This window comes from Tinamus guttatus, unplaced genomic scaffold (assembly GCF_059628265.1).
Source record: "Tinamus guttatus ecotype Peru unplaced genomic scaffold, ASM5962826v1 Tinamus_guttatus_pri_ptg000599l, whole genome shotgun sequence".
In the NCBI taxonomy this organism is placed as follows: Eukaryota; Metazoa; Chordata; class Aves; order Tinamiformes; family Tinamidae; genus Tinamus; species Tinamus guttatus.
In genome coordinates, this window is record NW_028289133.1 from 2,781,131 (window position 1) to 2,802,850 (window position 21,720).

At 36.8% G+C, this 21,720-nt stretch overlaps 1 protein-coding gene across 1 annotated transcript in view; it reads left to right on the plus strand.

Annotated features, from left to right (window-relative positions):
* The first annotated feature begins 1,278 nt into the window (after window positions 1–1,278).
* Window positions 1,279–21,720, plus strand: part of LOC104569885 (sodium channel protein type 5 subunit alpha) — a 30,532-nt gene continuing 10,090 nt past the window's right edge. Inside the window, exons 1-18 of the mRNA XM_088534774.1 lie at window positions 1,279–1,533; window positions 2,894–3,023; window positions 4,945–5,050; window positions 6,617–6,745; window positions 7,551–7,642; window positions 8,190–8,411; window positions 10,280–10,337; window positions 10,891–11,032; window positions 11,569–11,766; window positions 12,744–12,923; window positions 13,896–14,288; window positions 15,012–15,138; window positions 15,547–15,785; window positions 16,136–16,336; window positions 17,122–17,475; window positions 18,798–19,232; window positions 20,188–20,304; window positions 21,503–21,623. Coding sequence (XP_088390900.1) covers window positions 1,279–1,533; window positions 2,894–3,023; window positions 4,945–5,050; window positions 6,617–6,745; window positions 7,551–7,642; window positions 8,190–8,411; window positions 10,280–10,337; window positions 10,891–11,032; window positions 11,569–11,766; window positions 12,744–12,923; window positions 13,896–14,288; window positions 15,012–15,138; window positions 15,547–15,785; window positions 16,136–16,336; window positions 17,122–17,475; window positions 18,798–19,232; window positions 20,188–20,304; window positions 21,503–21,623 — 3,499 coding nt within the window. The remainder of the gene's footprint in view (window positions 1,534–2,893; window positions 3,024–4,944; window positions 5,051–6,616; window positions 6,746–7,550; window positions 7,643–8,189; window positions 8,412–10,279; window positions 10,338–10,890; window positions 11,033–11,568; window positions 11,767–12,743; window positions 12,924–13,895; window positions 14,289–15,011; window positions 15,139–15,546; window positions 15,786–16,135; window positions 16,337–17,121; window positions 17,476–18,797; window positions 19,233–20,187; window positions 20,305–21,502; window positions 21,624–21,720) is intronic.

Below are 21,720 nucleotides of genomic sequence, written 5' to 3' on the forward strand. Positions count from 1 at the left end.
GAAACGCAGTCATGCTTCCTCCTAGCCTCATCCTAGGCTTTATCCAGTAGCAGATTTGCTTCCTAGATTTGCCTGTTAATAGTCGTGGGGCAGAACAGCGAGACGATCAAGGTTTCTTTTCCGGAATTTAGAAGATAGTGTTGGGGAATAAAGAGAAAAACAACAAAAACTGCTACAAAATCAGCATCGTAACGGTGAACAACTGAGATCAGGTAGACTTTTAGGGAAATGCTCTGCAGACGGATGGGTAGCTGTGGCTGTTTTGGCACAAACAGTGGTAGAGCAATTATCATGCTCCCTCTGTGCATTGCACAGAAATTGTGTCATTTCATGCATCATTCACGACTCATTACCAATACCACAACATCTAAATTATTCTGAACATCAACAAAGCAAATATCACTTTGGCTGGTTTTAGACTTGAAAACTTGTGAGTGGATAAGATCATTTTCAATTTACTATAATATCAAGAGATGCACAATTTCCGAACATATAGCTAGATTTCGAAAAGCTTGAAATACTTGTATTCTGTCTTGAATGTCCTTTTCCCCTCCAGAAATATTACTGTTTTGTGCTAAAGAGGGTAGTTTTTCATATTTATTGTTTAGTACTCTTCTTTAAAAGAGAAAGCAAGCAGAGTGAAAATAAAATAAATAGGGGATTTCACTGCACTTAGTTTGTCAGTAATCATTCTTGTTCTCCAGGTCATCCCCCAAATAGTGAAAAGCTATAGCTAAGAAGAAGCCAAAGTCAAGAAGTCTTGACCTCTTTGCAACCTCAAGATGGCTTTTCTCTGGACAGCACCATACACCATGCAGCACTGAATGGGATTACAGCAAAAAAAACCTTCCGAAGAAAGGTAGGTAGTGTTGTTGTCTCAACCACCATTCTGCTTATAGCAGCCCTTTCTTCTGGCAAATGGAAATTGCCCATTCCTGTGCTCACTTTCAGGTACCAACAGGACCAGTTTTCCATCAAGTAGTGTAAGGTTAAGTAAGGTGGTGTAAATAGCTTAAAGTTCTAGAGATCTGCTCACATCCTATCAGCAACATGCAATTAAAAATATCTGAATAGGCATCTCATTGAAAAAATTATAGCTCATATAATTTTTTATTTTCCTAGAATCTGATGGCTCAGAAAAATTAAACTGTTATTAAGCATGCAGGGTCAAAACCAGTTGTTTAATTTTCATAGCTTACCTGTTTTGGAATCTTGATTTCCTTTTTAGTTGTTTCCAGTTTTTGGATTGAATCAATGAAAGGAAGAGAAGAATGAAAAATGGCTGAGTTTTTATTTCCTGGTACCAACAACTTCCGTAAGTTCACCTTGGAATCCTTGGCTGCTATTGAAAAGAGAATTGATGCCAAGAGGACTTGTCGAAGAAATACTTCAGACCAGAAACCCGAAGAAAAAACACGCCCTCAACTGGACCTAAAAGCTTTCCAGAAGTTACCTGCTCTCTATGGAAATCCTCCACCGGAGCTCATTGGGGAACCCCTGGAAGATCTTGATCCCTACTACAAAGATCGCAAAGTTAGTGTCAACCACGTTGTTCAGAGTTGTTATTTAATTGCATTGCTAAGGAATGCTTAAGGAATGTTTTATTAAAGCACCATAGTTTATATTTCCTTAAAAAACTTTGCTCTTAATCATTGCTCTTAAGATTATAGTAAAAAAGGCATGTGACTTCCCTGAGTCTGGAGATGCACCCAAAGCTGCAGAAGCTGATAGCTCAATGTCACTGATAACAAATGCACAACTGGGCACAGGATAAAAAATATGTTTCACACTTGCTGCACAGAAATCTCCAGTGTTGTTTAGATCAAAAGGGTATTGCAAACTCTAACTGTGTTAGGCCAAGGGCAGCAGAATGAAAGCTGCTGCATTATAAACAGCATCTTGAACTGTTTATTGGTTTCGTTCTCCTGTGTTGCAAATATTTAATGATCTTAATTGTGAAATTTTGCATATATATGTATTTATATAACTTCAAGGAAGAACCTTTTTTTCCATATGTAAGTATCACATATATTTTCCACAAAGAAAAATATTTTGGGGGTGATATAACCCTAAAAGCAGATTCTCTAACTAGTTATAAAAAAACAGGTATAAATAAATAAAATGTATGAAGGAAGAAAAAGAGGTTTTGAGACAGCCCCATGAGAAATTATAATCACTTCGTAAATTCTTTTAATTATTTTATATGGTTTGAAACTGCATGTTCTTTTCTATCTCCATGTTTGTTTCACTTGTGCAGACAATAAATTATCATCTGAGTATAAACATTTAAAAACTTTTCCTGGGAAGTCCTTAAAACAAAGCTCAATACTCTGAGTACAATTTTTATTTATTTATTTATTTATTTTAAAAAAAGAGATAAAATGAGAAATAAAGGAAATTAAGCTTATTGCTTGAGAAATGATTAATAAATTTAATAGATTTAATATATAAATCAGTTAAATCATTTTAATTATTTGATCTTAGAAATCAGGGATCATTATCAACATTAACTTATAGAGAGATAGAGGCTACAATTTTTCCTTTTGACTCTACATAGTTAAACTCAGTGACAAGTCCATTTTATTTAAAGAGAATAGTCGTTAGTTAAAGAAGCTTGGTGCCCAACTCTTTATAAGGCTTAAGATTTAAAATGAAATTCAATATGGAGATTTTACTCTAATTTGATAGTTAACAGATACTAACACCTCCATCAATTTATGATGAAAGAATTGCAAAGTATTTCCTGGAGTCTTCCCATTGAAACAAGTAGGTTAAAGTTAAGTCAATGTCAATCTCTTGCTCATCATCACTCATAGCACAGGATATAATACAAAAATGTGTTTGCTGTTCAGCTTCTGGAAAGCTTTAATTGCTATTTCTTTATTTTTTTAAGGTTTTCATAGTGCTGAACAAACAGAAAACCATCTTCAGATTTACTGCTACACGTGCCTTATGGATCCTGAGCCCTTTCCATCCACTCCGAAGAACAGCAATTAAAATTTTAGTACATTCATATCCTTTTTGTTGGCTTCATTTGTTTTTATTTTATTTTTTTTATTACAAAGACCTATATAATACTATGCTGTTACATTTTACGGAATTGAATGAATCTAGTGTCTTCCTCACTCCAGATAACCGCTGATTATGAGTGAACTTAGAAATTATTCTTGCCTTCTGCTCTTGTTCTACTTAAACAGTTTTGTAGGTATCAGGAGTAATGAAGACTGACTTTCTACAGATTTTTTGTTTCAAAAATCATCTCTTTATGTTGACTGTCTGATGTCTCATAAACAGATACTTTAATCCTGAAGCCTTTCTTAGGAAAAAAAAAAAAGTAATAGGATTCCCACCCTCTGTCTTATCCTCTGTTTACCTAAAATATTGGGATTAAATCTCTGCTTTTGCATCAGCCATGTCAGAATTAATCAACCACTGGGCAATTTCAAGAAAAACAGACTGAGATGGTCCCACATACAAACACAAAGTATGATTTAGTACGCTTAGTTTTTTTAGGAAAACTGTTTGAAAAGTGTGTCTTTGATACAAGAAACTGAAAATGTTCAGGGGTGTTCTTGTAGGGAGGAAGGATGTCTTAACAAAAAGTTAATAGAGATCCCTCCTCACACCTGGATGAGCTAGAAAAGACCACATGCCTGGAGCAAGTTGCGATGACTCTGAGTTGCCTTCATAGAAGGGAGTGAAACGTCTTCTTATGAACTTGCCCTGTATGGCAAGATGGATGACATTGGTACCTCTACTTGAGGTACAGCCCGGGCATATGTGATGATATTTGAAAGCGCCTACAGTTGAAGCCAAGAGGTCTTTTGGGGTTGGATAGGGCAAATAAGGGAAAAGGTAGGGTTCCTTCACATGCACATCACCCTCCTGGGTTGCCAAAACTCCTGCTGTATGACACAAGGAGCAAGAACTGGCTCCAGGGCAAGGCATCTAGGCTTAGGTGTGCATACATGAGCTAGATGCCCATGTTCCCACTAGCCCTATATGCTCAGAAGAGTCCAGAAAGCCTCTAGGCAGCCACTGAAGGTGTCTAGACAGAAGCATCCAGTGACTTTTAGGAAGCCTACAAGTACCCCAGCAGACCTCCTCCTGGGCCCTCAGAAGAGCACAGGTCTCTCAAGGTAAAAACAGCTGTGTGTGGCCTTGGGTAAGTTATTCAAATCTTATAGCATATAGCTTATGTAAGTAAATAAATTTATATATATATACATACATATACATATGTGCATACATGTATATACATGCTTTATTATAAATAAATATATTAAACTTGAAATTTAATAATGAGTATATTTAATCATTTTTGTATGCCAGTGGTGATCAAACTGTTAGCTGAAAAGTTCACAAATTAACTGAAGATAAAACTCCAAAAATTGCCTAGATCATGAAGAGGAAGAGGGGGCAGGCAGAAAGAGCACAGTGAAACCTGTTTTAAACCTATGAACTTTGGGTGTGTGTGTGTTTGTGCAACAGCTCTATTACACATTTCTCTGAGGCCATTTCTCTGAGTGAATCAGCCCCATTTAGCAGTTCCCCTGCTAGAAAATGACACTAAAAATGCATCATGCCTGACTCTTTATCAACACTAGTTTACTTAAAAAAATGAGGTTTTAGGGACAACTTTATCAAATCTACAATGTCTAGTCTATATTGGTGTCAAGCTGTCAAAAATAAGGACAGCAGCGTATTATGTTCTAATGTGAACCAAAATTCACATACACACAATATATGTATATGTATATGCTTTAAACTCTAAGGTAAATTTAGAGTTTATTATTATTTATTTTATTATTATATTTATTTATTATTATAGAGTTTATTAGTAATGAAATTTACAGTTAACCTTAGAGCTCTGTAACTGATGCAAAATCTGGCTACATTTTCTGTTTTGGTCATATTCTTTGCCTTCATTCCTGTGATTTACAGTATTCACCTGGTTTATTATATGCACTATTTTAACTAACTGCGTGTTCATGGCTCAGACTGAGTCATCTAAGGCTTCTCAATCTCCTTCTTGGAGCAAGTATATTGAGTAAGTATTCCTGGGTATGTATGCATTTTAATCCTGTAGTTTTAATTAATTAGTTAGTCATCTCTTTCAATCTTCATTCAAAATAGTTTAGAGGAGATTTTGTAGAGAATTTGCTTGGCTTAGGACTTCAGCATTTCCTGCTTTAAGGGAAAGAGTGGATCTTTTTTGTGCCTTTTTTTTTTTAAATTCAATTTTTCATTGTAATAATTATACATTTATAGAAGAAAGTGAGAGTAGATTAAGTTCCACAAAAGTGTGATTGCTTGAATATTGCTATCTTCCTGCTCCATTTTGTGTTCCCTAGTTCTGGAGATACTCAGTACTATTTGTTTTTTATCAAGGCACATTTCCTATTGGTGTCAACACTGATCTGTCATATCAAGAGCTACTGTCTTTTTAAATTCTTTTCAATAATTTTGAAATGCTTAGTGTTTGCACTAATAAAATGTTCTGTCAGATGCTTCTGGCTTGTAGGATTCTCCTAGAACATACAACCCTTATTTTTAGCCCTGCCAACACTTGAATATATTGAATCAGAGTAATTCCATGCCTTTAGAGTCATGTTAAAGCTAGATAATCCCAATTTTGTATTAATTTAATACTCCTGCTCTTACGCTATGACAAAAAAAGTTAGACTAAAAATCCTGCTAATTCTACCATATATGGCGACAGAAAAGATTCCAAAACATATAGTTTTCCAAAAAATCTTGTAATTATTTCTATTTCCTGACACTAAAATGGTTAGGTATGGCAAACCCACATCTAAAAAGGAAGAAGGCTCAGTATGGTGTTAACATATATTAACATATATATCTCCACCTGACACTGTGAGGCCTCCCTATCTTCCTGTGAGTAAACCAGAGTTGTATGTGCTGTTGGCTTTGAAACTACTGTTCAAATGGGTTTCAGTAATAATTTGAGAATACTTATTTGTAAATGAAAAGGGAAGTGCTGCATCCATATAATTTCTTAATGCATTTTCTGACTAGCAAATGAATGCCTTTCGAATTCTGCAGGGAGATCTCTGTCTTGTTGAAATGATAAGTGCACTCCATAAGTACAGAAGAGCTTTTACTAAAATTTTCCATTAATAAGAATAATTGTCATCTTAAATTGCAAATCCTGTACTGCTGTGTTTCTTGAAGCGCTTTAAACATGCTGCACTGAAATGGAGGTTGCATGTCCAAGATAAATAACACACAACATACCGCACATTTGCTTGGCCACTTGAAGTCAGAGGAAGATGGGAATTTCAATCATTATTCTAACAAGTGTCCAGAAAAATTGTCTTTCTCAAATTATGGGACTGGCATGAAAGCTTTAGAAAAAAAATGCAAAAAATATCTATTGCAGATTTGCATGTTAATAGCCAAATCCATATTGTTGTCAGCTGGTGTCTCAAACCACATGCTAGTCAGATATTGATGGAGTACCCTAAATCAATAGGAGTCTTCCCGTTACTCCTCTGGTTCCTTGCCCCAGACAATGAATAGTCTGACTGTGTCTCTTATCTTCTTCCATTAATTGCTAATGTTGCGGTTTTTCTTTGGCATTTTTCTCCCTTAGACTCACTTTCACTGGCATTTACACTTTTGAATCACTGATAAAGATATTGGCAAGAGGATTCTGCCTAAATGAGTTCACTTTCCTTCGTGATCCATGGAACTGGTTGGATTTCAGTGTTATTGTTATGGCGTAAGTGGGGACGTACAAAATACAGGTTATTTGTGCTCTGTTTCTGAAGTTTTTAATGCAGCTGTGCAGAGGCAGTCTGCATGTGCAGAGCACAAAACAGGCTTGTGGGTCATAACTACACTGAAAACTCTACTGAACACTGAGTCTATGATTTATTACCCACTGTATAACAGCAATATGCTTGTGTCTCAAGACAGGAATAGATTGTTGTGCAGAGCAAGCTCTGGTTAATCTGTTCAATCCCATTTGAAATCACCCAATTGGCCTTTTACATTGGCTGCATTTCAGTCAGTGTGATGCATTAGCAATGCTGTCAAATATAGATGAACCTATAGACAAACTGATGAAAGTGTAGTTTCGAAAGAAGAATGGTATGTATAGGTACCAGAATACTGGGTTAACTATGGTTTCTTTATGTCTTAAATCACTGTTTGAGCTTCAGTTTGCAGCAATTAGTGTTTCTGCTGGTTAGAGCCAGCTACAGAAGGGAGATGGAAGCAGAACATCTGAAGTAGTGTTTCAATCTCTGACTGCAATGGATAATTTTGAGTAATTTTACTATTATCTTCAGTTATATTTTAAGCACATGGCATTTTAAGATGCTGACAGAAAATTAGTTGTGCACAGGCCAAGGACTACCTTATAAGGAAGTTCTAATAAGCAAGAAATGGCTTTCAATTTTATAGAATTTCAGACAAACTCTTAGAAATTTATTAATGTCTAAAATATATTGAGAAGGATTAACAGTTAATGATCACTGTTTACTCAGTTCCACAGCCTGACATGTCATTTCTTGATTTTACAGATATGTGGGAGCATTTAGTAAACTGGGGAGTGTGTCAGTCCTTCGGACATTTAGGGTTTTAAGAGCTTTAAAAACTATTTCTGTAGTTCCAGGTAAGGACCCTCATTTGTTGAATAATTTGTGCTAGTTGTGATCGTTATTCCTTCCGATCAAAATTATCCATTTTGCATTTTCTTCCCTTTATTTTTTCTTTTTTTTTCTCTGATTTTAATGATTGCAGACACAAAATTGCAGTTCTCAAAAATGAGAACTGATCTTGTATTCTTGTATATAGGAAAAAATAATTTTTATTACATTTTTTTAAAGAGTACAAATTAAGAAAGATTGGTTTGCTCATGCTGTCTCTCTGGTCTTTTTCATTATGTTTACTCTTTCCAGAAATCACAGATTTGTCAAAAGATATCAGTATTAGAAATTTCATTTGAATTACACACATTCCTCTTTCTGGATAAGTAAAACTAGACTGGTCCCTCATCCTTCCATAAATGTGTTCCAGGGAATAAAGGAACTCCCCTATCACCCTGAATGTGGCAGGGTCAATCAAATGAGGAAAAAATATTCTCCTGTTAGCTCCTCACTCCTTCAAACTACACAAATGTCACGTGTGAGGCTCAGTTTTTCAGTCTGTTTTCTCCCTAGGACTCAAGATCATTGTAGGTGCTCTCATCCAGTCTGTTAAGAAACTTGCTGATGTGATGATCCTGACAGTTTTCTGCCTGAGTGTCTTTGCCCTCATTGGCCTCCAGCTTTTTAAGGGAAACCTGAGACAAAAGTGTATCAGGAACTACACAAAGATCAATGAAACTGTTTATGCTGATAACAGAACATGGGACTCCTTTGAAATGTTTATTAATGATACAGGTAATTTTTCTTCTTTGCTCTTTTTAGTAGGACACTATACACACACTTTGCATGCATGTGTGAACACCTGTTGAAAATCACATGGAGTATTTGAATTAATTGTTATCTGAGCATGATATTGGTCTTCAGGTTGCTATAACAACTTGCAAGCATCCAGGAATACTTCCTCCCCTTCATTATAAGAAATCATACCCCCAAAGTTTGCAATAATGTCCAATTCTATTTCCCAGAACAATATGACGGGAACTGAAACATGCATTAACTCATTATCTGATGTAATTCCCCAAAGTTTGGCTTTTATTCCATGCTCAGGAGCTTTAAACATCTCCATTTTGCTGCTCCATTAAGCACTCTGCAGATTAAGAGAGGAATTTGCCTCTCTAGATTAAAAGAGAAGAGTTTTTCTAAAAGTCAGTTAATTTTTTTTTCTTCACATCGTATGTATCTTATAAATGTAATATATAATTAATAGCATATATATATGTTATCTGTTATATATATATTCTTATCATATATATCTGTATATAAATTTTGTGTGTATGACTTGACTGACATGGGTGATGGAAGAATAGAGCAGAGATGTGAAAATGTGCTGAGCAATTCTTCTCAGAAGAATCAGAACTAGAAGATGCAGCTCAGAAAGGAAAAGCATTGAAATGAGGGCAAAGTCTTAATATGCATGAAAAAATATATCCGAAGTGAATAGCACACATATACAAACTATGGGGAAAGTTTCTTCAGTACAGGAAATCTCCCTAGAGATATCAGATGTAGCAGCAACTATAGAGGGAGAAAAGTGTTCTGCCAGAGAAATACGTAAAGAAGACATACAAGATTGCTGTTGGTATGCACTGAGTGAGGAAGATTTGTTTATATTTCTTTAATAACCTGCTTGGTCTTGGTCTCTTGGTCTACCAAGAGAAAAAACTGTCTTTATATAAATGAGATATGAGGAAGTAATGATTAAGTTTTCCTCTCTCTGATGCTTCCCTGCTCAGTCTTCTTTAAAAAGCATTTTTTGAATTTGCAGAAGCAAAGACAAGAAAAAAAAAGGTAGAAAAAAGCCCAAATAGTGATTCCTTCCTTTGCAGTGTATTTACACTATATGGCACGGCAAGATATTATACACTCTGCTGTGTGCTCAGTTAGATTTGGGAAGCACCAGGAAGGACCAGCCTTGTATCTTGGATAATAAAACTACATTTTAATGGGGGCTAATGGCACCAGAGCTGTTATTTTTGGTCTGCTGCTAGCTCAGACATCAGAAAAAATCATGCAAAAAATAAAAAAGACTGGGGAAAGATGCCAGAAAGGGCACAGTTCCAGCATCTGAATGGACACATCTGCATTTGCCAATGAAACAGGACTAAGACCCATTATCTGGCTCAGCATGGCCACGAACCATGTAGATATAAACCATATGGAGATATAAACCATGGCATGGAACTGTTTAGGCACAGCTTACCTCAAAACTGTGCCAGACACTGATCTATCTGTTACTAAATATGGGATGGCGCTTGAGCCTGTGTCCTCCCATTATCGAATTTCTTCATGCACATGAGGCCAAAATGGCAAATATTCTTAAAATGCTCTGTTTTGAAGACTGCCTAAAGCAAAGATGTATGTTTGTGCATATGCATAAATGTAGACAGGACATTTGGCATATGTTCCAGTCACTGTGAGAGCAGGAAACCTGTCTTCCTACTCTTAATGCTCATTTCATATTTGCTGTGCAGCAATTTTCATGCATATAAACATCGACTCACAGGTCACTGGCAATTTTCTCCACTCGTATTAAAGGAGAGAAGATGCATGCTAGAAAATGCTTTGATTTTACTTTTTGTTTGTTTGTTTGTTTTCCTCTATAGCAAACTTCGCTAGGAAGGAGGGCACCCCAGATATTTTACTATGTGGTTCTGGTGCTGGGTAAGTGCACTTAAGAATATTTCATGTTTTGAAATCAGCTCTGCTTCACTGCTTCTGTGCTTACTCAGTTGCAAGAGGGGAATGCAATGTAAATTCTACACTTTCCTTGACAGCAGAAACAGGAGCAAAGGCAACAAAATCTAGCAAGCAGTAAGGTAATTCAATGCAGGTAGAGTGTGAAGCATGAACTGCAGTTGGCTAATTCAGGTCTAAATTCTTCAAGCCCTTCCAGTAGATCCTACCACTTTGGTCACTTTTCAGTGACGGGCAGGGAGTGAAGACTTGGAGATGAGGGAAGGTCAGTGGCAAAGTCCTCCCCTCTTCTCTCCTTCCTCCTTCTCTGTCCAGCCTGTTGTCTCCTTTCTGCTGCTGAAAAGTAGGTACCGCTTCCTTCTTTACCATCAAATAGTGCCCAGAGTAGGTGAGGAGAGCAGAAAATGGGCTTGCAGGGTACTAAAATGCATAAGCGAACAGTAACTGAGCCCTCAGGTGAGATGAAGTTGTTTTTCTTGAAATCCACATGGTTAAAAGAGGTTTCTATTGCTACCTGTAGGACCTGCCCTTCAGGATTTATATGCCAGAAGGTTGGGTCCAATCCTGATTATGGTTTCACCAGTTTTGATACATTTGGCTGGGCCTTTCTTTCCTTGTTTCGGCTGATGACACAGGACTGCTGGGAGCGCCTCTATCAGCAGGTACCAGCTCCGTATGGTGCAGAACTGATGCTCTGGGTTGGGCAAGAGCCAGGAAGGAAAATGCTTAGAAAGGACCAAAACCTCAAATAACAGCAGTAACTGCAAGTCATGGAGACCGTATCCACCCTCCTACCTTCTAGCAAGCTGTGGTCTTTACCAGATTCCTTGGGAAAAAGAGATGGCAAAGGGCTTCCCAACACTACTGCTGTTATCCCACGGTCTTGGGGAAATGGGACACACGGTCTTGGGACACAAACCTGGGTTGTCCTGCAGAAATACAGCAGTGCCATCTTCCCCAGGCACGTGGCTGTCCTTGCAGGATGTGTGACTGGAGACTCGCAGGCAAAGGGAGAGGGAGAAAGTGGGTGGAAAAAGCCCAAGAAGGATCTATTTCTATTTAAGGTTTATGGCACTGGCTTTTTTTTTTTTTTTTTCCCTAGTAAGAGAAATGCTTCAAAAAGAATTTCATGCACACTTTGAAAAGCTATTTGGTATTTTATCTGGTAATTTTTATCTCTGGGGTGTTGTGCTTGCAGACGCTCAGAGCCTCTGGGAAGGTCTATATGCTCTTCTTTATGCTGGTCATCTTTCTGGGCTCATTTTATCTAGTCAACTTGATTCTGGCAGTGGTAACGATGGCATATGAAGATCAGAACAAGGCCACCATTGCTGAAACTGAGGCAAAGGAAAGGAAATTTCGGGAGGCCATGGAATTAATACAGAAAGAACAAGAGGTAGGAAATTCAAAAATGTTAGAAACATTAAACTGGGTGTACAGTTATTAGTTGTTTAAGAAAAAAATATCAATCTCTTTTGTGAGAAGTGGCCACTAATAGCAACAAGACCAATTGATAACTTATTAAAAGTAGTGATTCCTAGAGCAATAGGAACAATTTCTTGTTCAACTCTAAATTTTTCCTGTGAAGCAATGAATTTTTTGTTGTGGATAATGAGCTTTAAAAGATCTCTTACTGCAAGCAAAGTAACATTTTAAAGTCTAGAAGTTCAAAGTTCCGTCACCTAACAGTTTACAAAAGATTATAATTTATTTTGTGTTTTATTTTGTGTTTTGTTATGTGTTTTATTTTTCTACTACTCCATTCTTGTAGATTGCTGAGCAGAGAATTCAGAAATTCAGTTAATCAGCTGCATTAACATCTGAGCCAAAGCCTATGGTAGATGTGTAAAAAGAAGTCCCTCAGTAACTTAAATGGCTTAGAGGCTCCTGGAAGGCAATACTGCTGTGGTTTGAAAACAGTGCTCTAAACCCAATATAGGTCAGCCACAGGGTGAATACAGTCCTAGGGTCACCTAGGGAGAAGATTGAATTTGAGCACTGATTACGCATTTATTTGGGATGGGGGAAAGATATATTCTGCAGCATAATTTTCCAAATGTCTATTTTTATTGTAAGATAAACTGCCATATGGGAGAATAGAAGCTATAACATGGTTGTTTTGCCCCTGGTAGGAACAATACATGTGATCATGTAAAATACTGCAAATAACAAGCTTTTTGGTGATCCATATGTTGTAGGGATTCTCTCCTCTTCCTTTTAAACCCATCGTATATTGGAAGAGTGTTAATGAATGTTGTGAAACCTACAGTTAGGAAGAAAAACAAAGAGCACACAAATGTTTTCTCTCTGTTTGTATTCTAATACATTCTAATTACACAACAAGAATTCAATCTTTTTTTCCTTTAATTTTAGTCACTGGCCATTAGAGGAATTGATATCATGTCAATTTGCTCCTTTGAAGTCTCTTCTTTGTCACCTAAAGAAATCAAAGAAAGAAGCAATAGGAAAAAGAGAAATAAGTCCCTGGGGATAGAAGATTATGAAGAAGAGCAATTTCCCAGATCAGAATGCACAGACAGTCAACGAAAGTTGGTAATCTATTGTCTGAATCAGAGATCCTTACATCTTTGACAGTGTTAATTCTAAAATAAGTTGCTGGAAAGCACAAACCAAATCCTATTACAATGATTGAGCCTTTAAAATGAACAAGCTTTAGAGATGAGGAAGCTTTATATGTAAAATTTCATTTGAAAGGTAAATATTACAGATGAAAGAAGAGCTATAATAAATGTTGTAATATATTTTCTGTGTCACTGAGATACAGGAAAGAAAGCGATCTGGTATCATAATTCAACTTATATGCTATCATTATGTGTAAAAAATATATATATATTTAGTATATAACCATAAAGCTTGTAATAAAGGACTTCATTATCTACCTTTTAAAAACTAAATAAAATCTTACCTGAATGATCTAAATTACAGTCAGGATTTGAGGGGATTGATAGGAAATATTATGAAACACACAAAAATATTGCTTTCCAGACTATTTTATGTGATATTATTCCCTTCTCTTTTTATTCTGCTCCTTGGGAAGAGAATTCCTTATTCCCTCTGGAGAGAGTCCGGCACAGGGTTACAAAAGTGATTAGAAGACTGGAGCATCTCTCCAATGACGAGAGGCTGAGATAGCTGGGCCTAATTTGCCCGGAGAAGATAGACTGAGAGGGGATATAATCATTGTGTACAAATGTCTGAATGGAGGGTATGAAAAGTATGAGGACAGACTATTTTCAGTGGTGGTTACAAACTAAAACACAGGAAGGTCTGTCTGAACATGAGGAGATAATTCTTTACTGTGAGGATGAGAGCGCCCTGGGGCAGGTTGTCCAGAGAGGTTGTGGAATGTCCTTCTCTGAAGGTACTAAAAACCTGGACACAATCCTGGACAACATGCTCTGGGTGACCCTGCTTGTGCAGGGGGGACTTCACCACAGGATGTCCAGAGGTCCCTTCCAACCTCAACCACTTTGTGAGTCTGTGATTCTGTCATTGGGCTTTTAGGCTCTCCTTGGCCTGGTGCATGGTCCCAGTACAAACCGGATGAATCGCAGATTTAGCCATGGCAGCGTGTTTAATTTCCAAACGCCCAGTTCCAAAGCTGATTTCGGTGATGAGGAGACCCGAAGTGCTGGAGAAAATGAAATCCAGGGTCGGCCACTGTCGGTCACGCAGATGGGCAGGCGCTCCAGCCTGCAAAGCCAAGGGAGCCACGGTTCTCACTCTGCTACCCCATACTGCCTGCAGAGCAGCAACAAGTGGCTCAACGTGGACGATTGCAGTGGTGGGATTTCATTGGCGGGCGGAGGGAACGGCAGGGTGCACAACCTAGACCCAGCTTCTTCAGAAGGGCTGACACTCCCTCCAGTTATGGAAGACCCATCCAAGGGTGGCTTGGTAAGTCATATTTTAAATATATGCTTCATATCATAGTTTCTCCATAAGTGTTATTTTTTTCTTTTCTGACACGCCTATGAATTTTTAACAATTTAATTTAAACAAAAAATAACGGTGCTAGGGATAGTTGCCATTTGTCAGACACCAGCAGTGATACTGATCTGAGAGGTTCCCAAAGGCTGGAGTTCATTGCCTTAGCACTTCTATTATAAACTCTGTTTTTCAGCTGTGCATGACTTTTAAAAGTTTCTAGTGCTGGAATTATAGTGGTCACCAAAGAGCTTTTTTATCCCGTGTCCTGATAGGGGATCATTTAGCACAGTACCAGTAGTTCCCTTCTCTCTCATAGCATCTTTAGCTTCATGCGCAATCTTTCTCTGTACGTTCTCCATGCAGGTAGAGATGTTCTACCATGGTTATCTCTCAGCTCTCTCCTTTTCTATCAGCTTCTGCAATATTTGATAGGGATATTTCTCCTCATACCCCTGAATGATTCCTAGGTTTGTCCTGTTGCTATTAGATGTTTGCGAGCTAAGTTTCCTGCGGCATTATTACTGAAGAGCAAGACCTTCATTCCATTACAGCTATTATACCATGGAAAAAAGACACATTTATTTGGATACCTGTCATCATACCTATTAACTTGCACAGTTACCCATCATTGCATCCTACTTCATTTTGTTCCTGTGGTATCTTCCTAATCATGTTTACTTCTTCAAGCAGCCAGATGTAAATGAGGAGAACAGCATGATGCATTTGCATCCTCATCTGTCAGTGGAGCACTTTAATGAGGCACTTCAAAGACAAAGGGCAGCAAGTGCAGTCAGCATAATTACCAGTGTCTTGGAGGGTAAGTGGCTCCTCATTATGTTAATTGCAATCCTAAGATAATGTTAGTGTGAAAGACCAAAATGTCAATACATTTCTGAAAGGTTAACAGAGAATCTCAAGAGGTGCAGTTAGGAATTTCATCCTTAATTCATCTTTTTTTTTAATGCATTATAAGCACAGTCTTTATGTACTTGAACACGTCCTGTGTGCATCATAAGATCCCATTTTGCAGGACGAACCATGAAGTGAGGAGTGATGATGGGTGGAAGGAATTTCTTTTGTGTTATGGTGCAAGCCTGTGGCTTTGGCTTCTTTTCTTTCAAGTTTTGATTACTTGCTGTTATTGCACCATATTATTCACCATTTTTTTCACCACATTGCTCAGTGATAATGATTTAATTATTATTGGCTTTTCTTTTGTTTTTAGAACTTGAAGAATCCCAGTGGAGATGCCCTCCCTGCCTGAAAAATTTTGCTTTAAAGTATCTTATTTGGGACTACTGTCCACTTTGGTTGAGAATCAAGAAAAAAGTGGCTGCTTTCATAAAGGATCCTTTTATTGATCTCACCATCACCATCTGCATTGTGATGAACACTTTGTTCATGGCACTGGAGCACAATAACATGTCAGATAATTTTAAATCAATGCTTAATGTAGGCAACTTGGTAAGCAAATTCTCAGATATATGGTATTTTATATCTGGACTGATTGACAGGTATTTTTACTTGAGATAGAAAGAATAACTTTTAAAATGAAGGATAAGCAAAATATAAGTTTATGAACTCTGAATTTCTGACCTATGCAATTCTCCAATTTTGTTAATGCATTTTTAACTGGCACTTCTGAGAAAGCAGAAAACAAGTCTCTCATTTTAATTGAAAGTGCATTAAAAGTTAATAAAAGTGGACTTTGACCTGCCTATGACTATTACTGTCTTTGTAGGAGCATGATTTAAAGATTAGATATATTCATGGCAACTCTTAGGCTGATGCTGTTTACTCTCTCTTTGTCACAGATTTTTACAGGAATATTCACTGCAGAAATGATCTTGAAAATCATTGCTCTAGATCCCTATTATTATTTTCAGCAGCCCTGGAATATTTTTGACTGTGTAATTGTCACATTGAGCTTAATTGAACTGAGCCTTCCCAAGCACAAGAGCAAGAAAGAAAGGAGAAAAGGAGGAACCATGACAGTTTTACGATCCTTCAGACTGGTAATGCCTCATGCTGCCTCAGTTGCATAAAGCATTGTGTTATGAGTATCACAGAGGAGTTTTCTGTGGTTTGCAGTTAGTACAAACTTATTTTTTTATTTATTTTATCCCAGTAGTGGGAAAAAGAAATATGTTGTTAAACACATTAAGCTGTTAGAGTCAAACTTTAATGTCACGTGCATTTTCTTCGAATATAGTGCGAAATTCTCAGAAAAAAGATATTCTAGATTAGAGATGTTATAAAACTGTTATTGAAATCTATGACAGGCAATCTGGAGAATCTGGAGAGGTGCAGTCTTGGGAAATCTTAGGAAAAAAGTGGAAGAGTAGAAGTACAGAGAAAAGTATACTTTAAAGCAGGCATGATTTGAAGAGAAGGTATTCAGATTATGTAATATGGGCTGATTTGAACACTTGAGTTATTTCCAAAACGTACACACCTTTTCTCATAATACAGCATAACTTCAGCCCTCCAAAACTACACACAATCCATCTTCTGGAGGTGTCTTTCCATCTTGACTGTAAAGAGAAAGTCGCTGTTTAGTTTAAATCAGAGGCCTGATCTGACCTAAAGCTAGATATGAGGAATCCCAATCTCAAAAAACAAATGGACACAAATTCATAAATATACTACGTTAGCCCCACCTCAGTGTCATAATGATGTATGTTTTATGTTCTTAGAATAGTTCAGAATGTTTATAAAATGTTCTACTGCAAGTTTTGAATGGTGCAAAGATTGGTTACCTCTACTGATATCTAATGCTATGCTTTATCTTTTTACACAGCTAAGGGTCTTCAAACTGGCAAAGTCCTGGCCAACTTTAAACACTCTTATTAAAATCATTGGTAACTCAATGGGTGCCCTGAGTAATCTGACCTTCGTCCTGGCAATCATAGTTTTTATTTTTGCTATAGTAGGGGTGCAACTTTTTGGGAGAAGTTATGGGGACAACTGTGATAAAATAGCTAAAAATGGCAAACCACGCTGGCATATGATGGACTTTTTCCACTCATTCCTCGTAATTTTCCGAATTCTGTGTGGAGAATGGATTGAGACCATGTGGGATTGCATGGTGGTAGCTGAAAAACCATTGTGCCTCGTTGTGTTTTTGCTGGTCATGGTGATAGGAAATTTGGTGGTGAGTTGTTGATATTTTTCCTCTCTTTATCCTGTAAATAGTAGAATATACTTAACTCTTTTTTATTAATAAAGACTAGTTTACCAAAACAGAAGACATATATCTGTCATTACGGTTTACAGAAGACTTTTTACCTTTCAACCCTGAGCTTCTGTTCGTATTTTCAGCGAGTTGCTTCTTTGTGTACGACATCATTGACTCTTTCATGTGATAATGTGAGGTGGAATTTAGCTACAAATAACTTCCCAACTGAAATAGCAGAGGCAACTATTTCCCTTCACCTGTCAGGGTCTGGATGTAAATAATCACTAAGGTTTAAGGCTTGCCTCGTTGAAATAACGAAGTTAAGTGATAAATCCCTCTGTAAATCAAAATCTGGGTTTTGTTTAAGATCTTGTAAGTATGGAGTTTGTGATAAGTAAATAGCAGAATCTACTCTTTTATCATTATCATGATTTTCTTTAATCACAAGTGTATATGATCCTCTCTGTACATGCATTCACATCCAAGGGCAACAGTTTAAGCTAGCCATTCCCACTGTAGCAAGTGAAATTGTGTCACATAAAGTTAACTGTGAATACTATTAAGTGCTTTGGCTAAGATATTCATTGAGACTCTCATTATCAACAGAGATGTATCTAGAGTTTGAATTATTTTCATAAAAACTGAAAAAAAGACACGTGGAAAGAACAGGTTTCTGAATGGCTTATATTCTCCACCAGCCAGACAATGAAGGCATCCTCGCTGCCCAATGATAGAAATTGAGATATGTGAATTCCATCCTAAATTGGAACATTCGTTAAAATAACCTGGAACTTAAGAAAAAGTTGAAACCTGCCTTCCACATACCCCCTGCTAATAATAAAATAATAATAGTGATAATAATACATTTATAATTTTAATGTATTCAAAAGCAGGAAGGAAGTTTTCATTTGAGAAACTTGGTTTTGTTTTTGTGACAGTGTTACAGATTGGATAGCTTAATTATGTCGCTTTTCTATCAATTCTAACAGCCATGCCCATAGTCTTTGCTATTATAACCTTTGAAAAGTCATTTGTGTTAAATATTGGCAATTTCTATACACAGATCTATTAGCTGCTATTTTAAATAATTTATGGTATGGAAGGAGTTATGGCAGCATAAAGCGTTCTGAGAGATATGTTTGTCTCATCGACAATAATGTGATCATAGTTTTTTTTTTTACCTTGTTTGTTCAGTAAAACTAAACTTTGATAGTAGCTGTAGTCTTCCAAATAAAATTTTAAATTTCTGAGTTATATTCTGATGACTTTTTTATTATCATTATTTCAATGACTTCCAGGTTCTCAACCTGTTCATTGCGCTATTATTGAATTCCTTCAGCACTGATTCTCTCCAGACAACAGAAGATGATGGAGAGATGAATAATCTTCGGACTGCCTTTGCTCGGATTCACAAGGGATTTCACCTTGTAAAGAGCATTATGTGGGATAACTGTTGCAGAAAGCTCAAGCATCTGAAAAAAGCACATGGAAAGAAAATTAAATTGACTGCCCAGAACCAGCTTGGTTTTGGAACAAAAGAAATGCATTGTAACGAGAATTATATTAATGAAAGGGTTGAGAAAAATGAGGACAAATACTCCAGTCTGGAAGATTTTATTAACAACCCCAATATATTTGTTTGTGTCCCTATTGCTGAGGCAGAGAATACCAGTGAGGGTTTTGAAGAAGAAGATAAGCTGAGTACATTTACAGTCACAGAATACAACAAAAAGGTAATAAATATATTTGCATTTGGATGCCAGAGTACAATATTATAGAAGGATGTATGTATCTTAGAAAAGTGTCCCTAGCAGAACAAGATGTTATGTGCATATCCATTTCCAGATGGTTACAAAATTCTGAAATAGAGCCAAAAATACAAGTGTTCAGAGTGCAGGTATATTGATCACTTGGAGCCTTTTAAAACCAAGATTATTTCATCTTATAAGAAAGACCATAAACTGTTGGATTTGCTGCAAGAGTTGCTGGAATGCGTGCTGTGTTATGCATAGATAACTGCATGTTTTGCAGAGTGTTGATAGATAACTGCAGCAGTCCTTTGTAAATTTGTAATTTATTAACCTACTTGGGCATTATTAACATGACAGACCGCAAATATAATTACTACACAAAGACATATCACAGTATTGTAACATGAACTCTTTCTTCTCAGTGATCCATTCTTTGTCTTTTGTCTTTGCAGCATGTAGGATATAGTAACTCTTAGAACAAAGTGGAAGGGATAAACATGGGATGGATCTATTAAGTTCATGATTTTTACATGGCAGCATAAATAATCCTTTTTTTTTAGGTTTTCTTCAGAATTTTCAGTTCTATTTTAACCATAGAATATCCTCTTTCTGGTTCCAAATCTTCCTACCTTAAGTATTCATCTTAATCCACATGAAAAAAATCTCACTTAACTTTCCTAGACAATGAGTTGGACTTCACTACATTATTAATTCCTTGATTTGCTGTAGGCCTATGAAGAAAAACTTCCCTCTTTCTATCCCTAGGTAGAGTCAGAGTGAGGTACTCCAAATGATTACATGTGCATGATTCATCTTGTCCGGGGAGCCCTACTTCAAATGATTTGTATAACTTAACATTTCTTCCAATTTGTTCACCCCTGGAAAGGAGAAAAAAAAGAAAAAAACACACACACTCTAATCCATGGGTTATTTTCAGGAGGAAAATCAGCTAAGGCAAAGGGGAAGCTGGAGCAAAGCATCAGGATTGTCCTCTGAAGACCTCAGTGTGCTTTGCCTAGGCAAGGACAGGAAGGGGTCACCAGAACAAAAGGAGGTAACAGAATTCTGGTGTATAACATTGAGTTTCCAGTTCTAATTGAGTTCTGATGTGACTTTTTGTTCAAAGGTTGCTGGAATTGAATAAAGGTTGTGGGAAATGGAAGAAAAAAAATGCAGTTCAACATTGGGGAAGGGGTGTTTTCTCGTTCATTTTAATGCATAAGCTTTTACTAATTCTATTGCAGTGGCAATCTATAGATGGGTTTGTCACATAAAGGTTCATAGTACCTTTTCAGCAGCCTGTGTAGCGCAACTTGAGAGCTCAGTTTAGTAACTTTAGTCATGCTGAGCTCGATGGGGTTGGTCTGTCTGGCTAATGATAGAGTCAGGACTGTGAACAAAACTAAACCTCTGCTGAGTTGCTAGGTATTCACTCGAATATACATATATCTTTATACATGCGTACATGTACAGCAGGGAAAAGAGAGTACTTAGAAACAGAAAGACTGTAAAATTATATGGTTATTAAAGGATTTTATGCTTCCAAATAAAAGTGGGAAATTCCTGTAAGTCTACCAGTGTCCTAACTATCTCAGTTCCAGGTAACATAACATGCTCAAAAAGAAACTAAAGGCAGTAGTTAGTAAGAAAAAATATTTTAGAATCATTTTGAATAAAGAATAAATTCAAATGTAATAGTGTCTTCTCCAGACTTAAAGAAACAAAACCGTAGAATAAATAATCTGCAACAAACTGCTGTTTCATTATATGTTACGTGTTGTGGGAGTGCAAGAAGTTTTGCAAATGGAGAATATATCTGATTCCACTTTCAACTTTACAAGTGCTTTCTTGAGCATTTCTGATGAAACTACATATTTATCTGCTTCTCCAGTTTAAATGTATTCTCCTATCTCTTCCTATTTTTAGCCAAGCTAAAACTTACCCGAGTTTGAGGACTTCTTGTATATACATAAAAGTTGCAATTTGTGAGCTCGTTAGATAGCTTACATTTGTGTAGATAGACAAATTCAGTATATTGCTTTGGCTCCATTTAAATACACCTGCAGGTATTTCTAAGTCTACATACTTTTAAAATCAAAGTGGATAGCCCTTAGTAATGCTATTTCAAATATTAGTACATAGCCAAGTCTGTTCGTTTGTTTGTTTTTTTATTATAATTTCTCAGGGAAAAATTTATTCAACCAGGGCTGAGTGTAGGAAGAATCAATGCCTGATTTTACTTTGTTTGGCAGTTCGACAGTGTCAGCTCTTCTGAAGGCAGTACCGTGGATCTGACGAATCCTGAGGATCTTTTGAGGCAGATTCCAGAGTTTGCTGAAGACTTTAAGAACCCAGATATGTGTTTTCCAGAAGGTAAGAATCAGATCTTTTCACCAATGAGAAATGAGAAGAGTCAAAATTAAATCATTTCTCTAGTGATGCTGAGCCAATAGGACAAGAGTAATTTGAC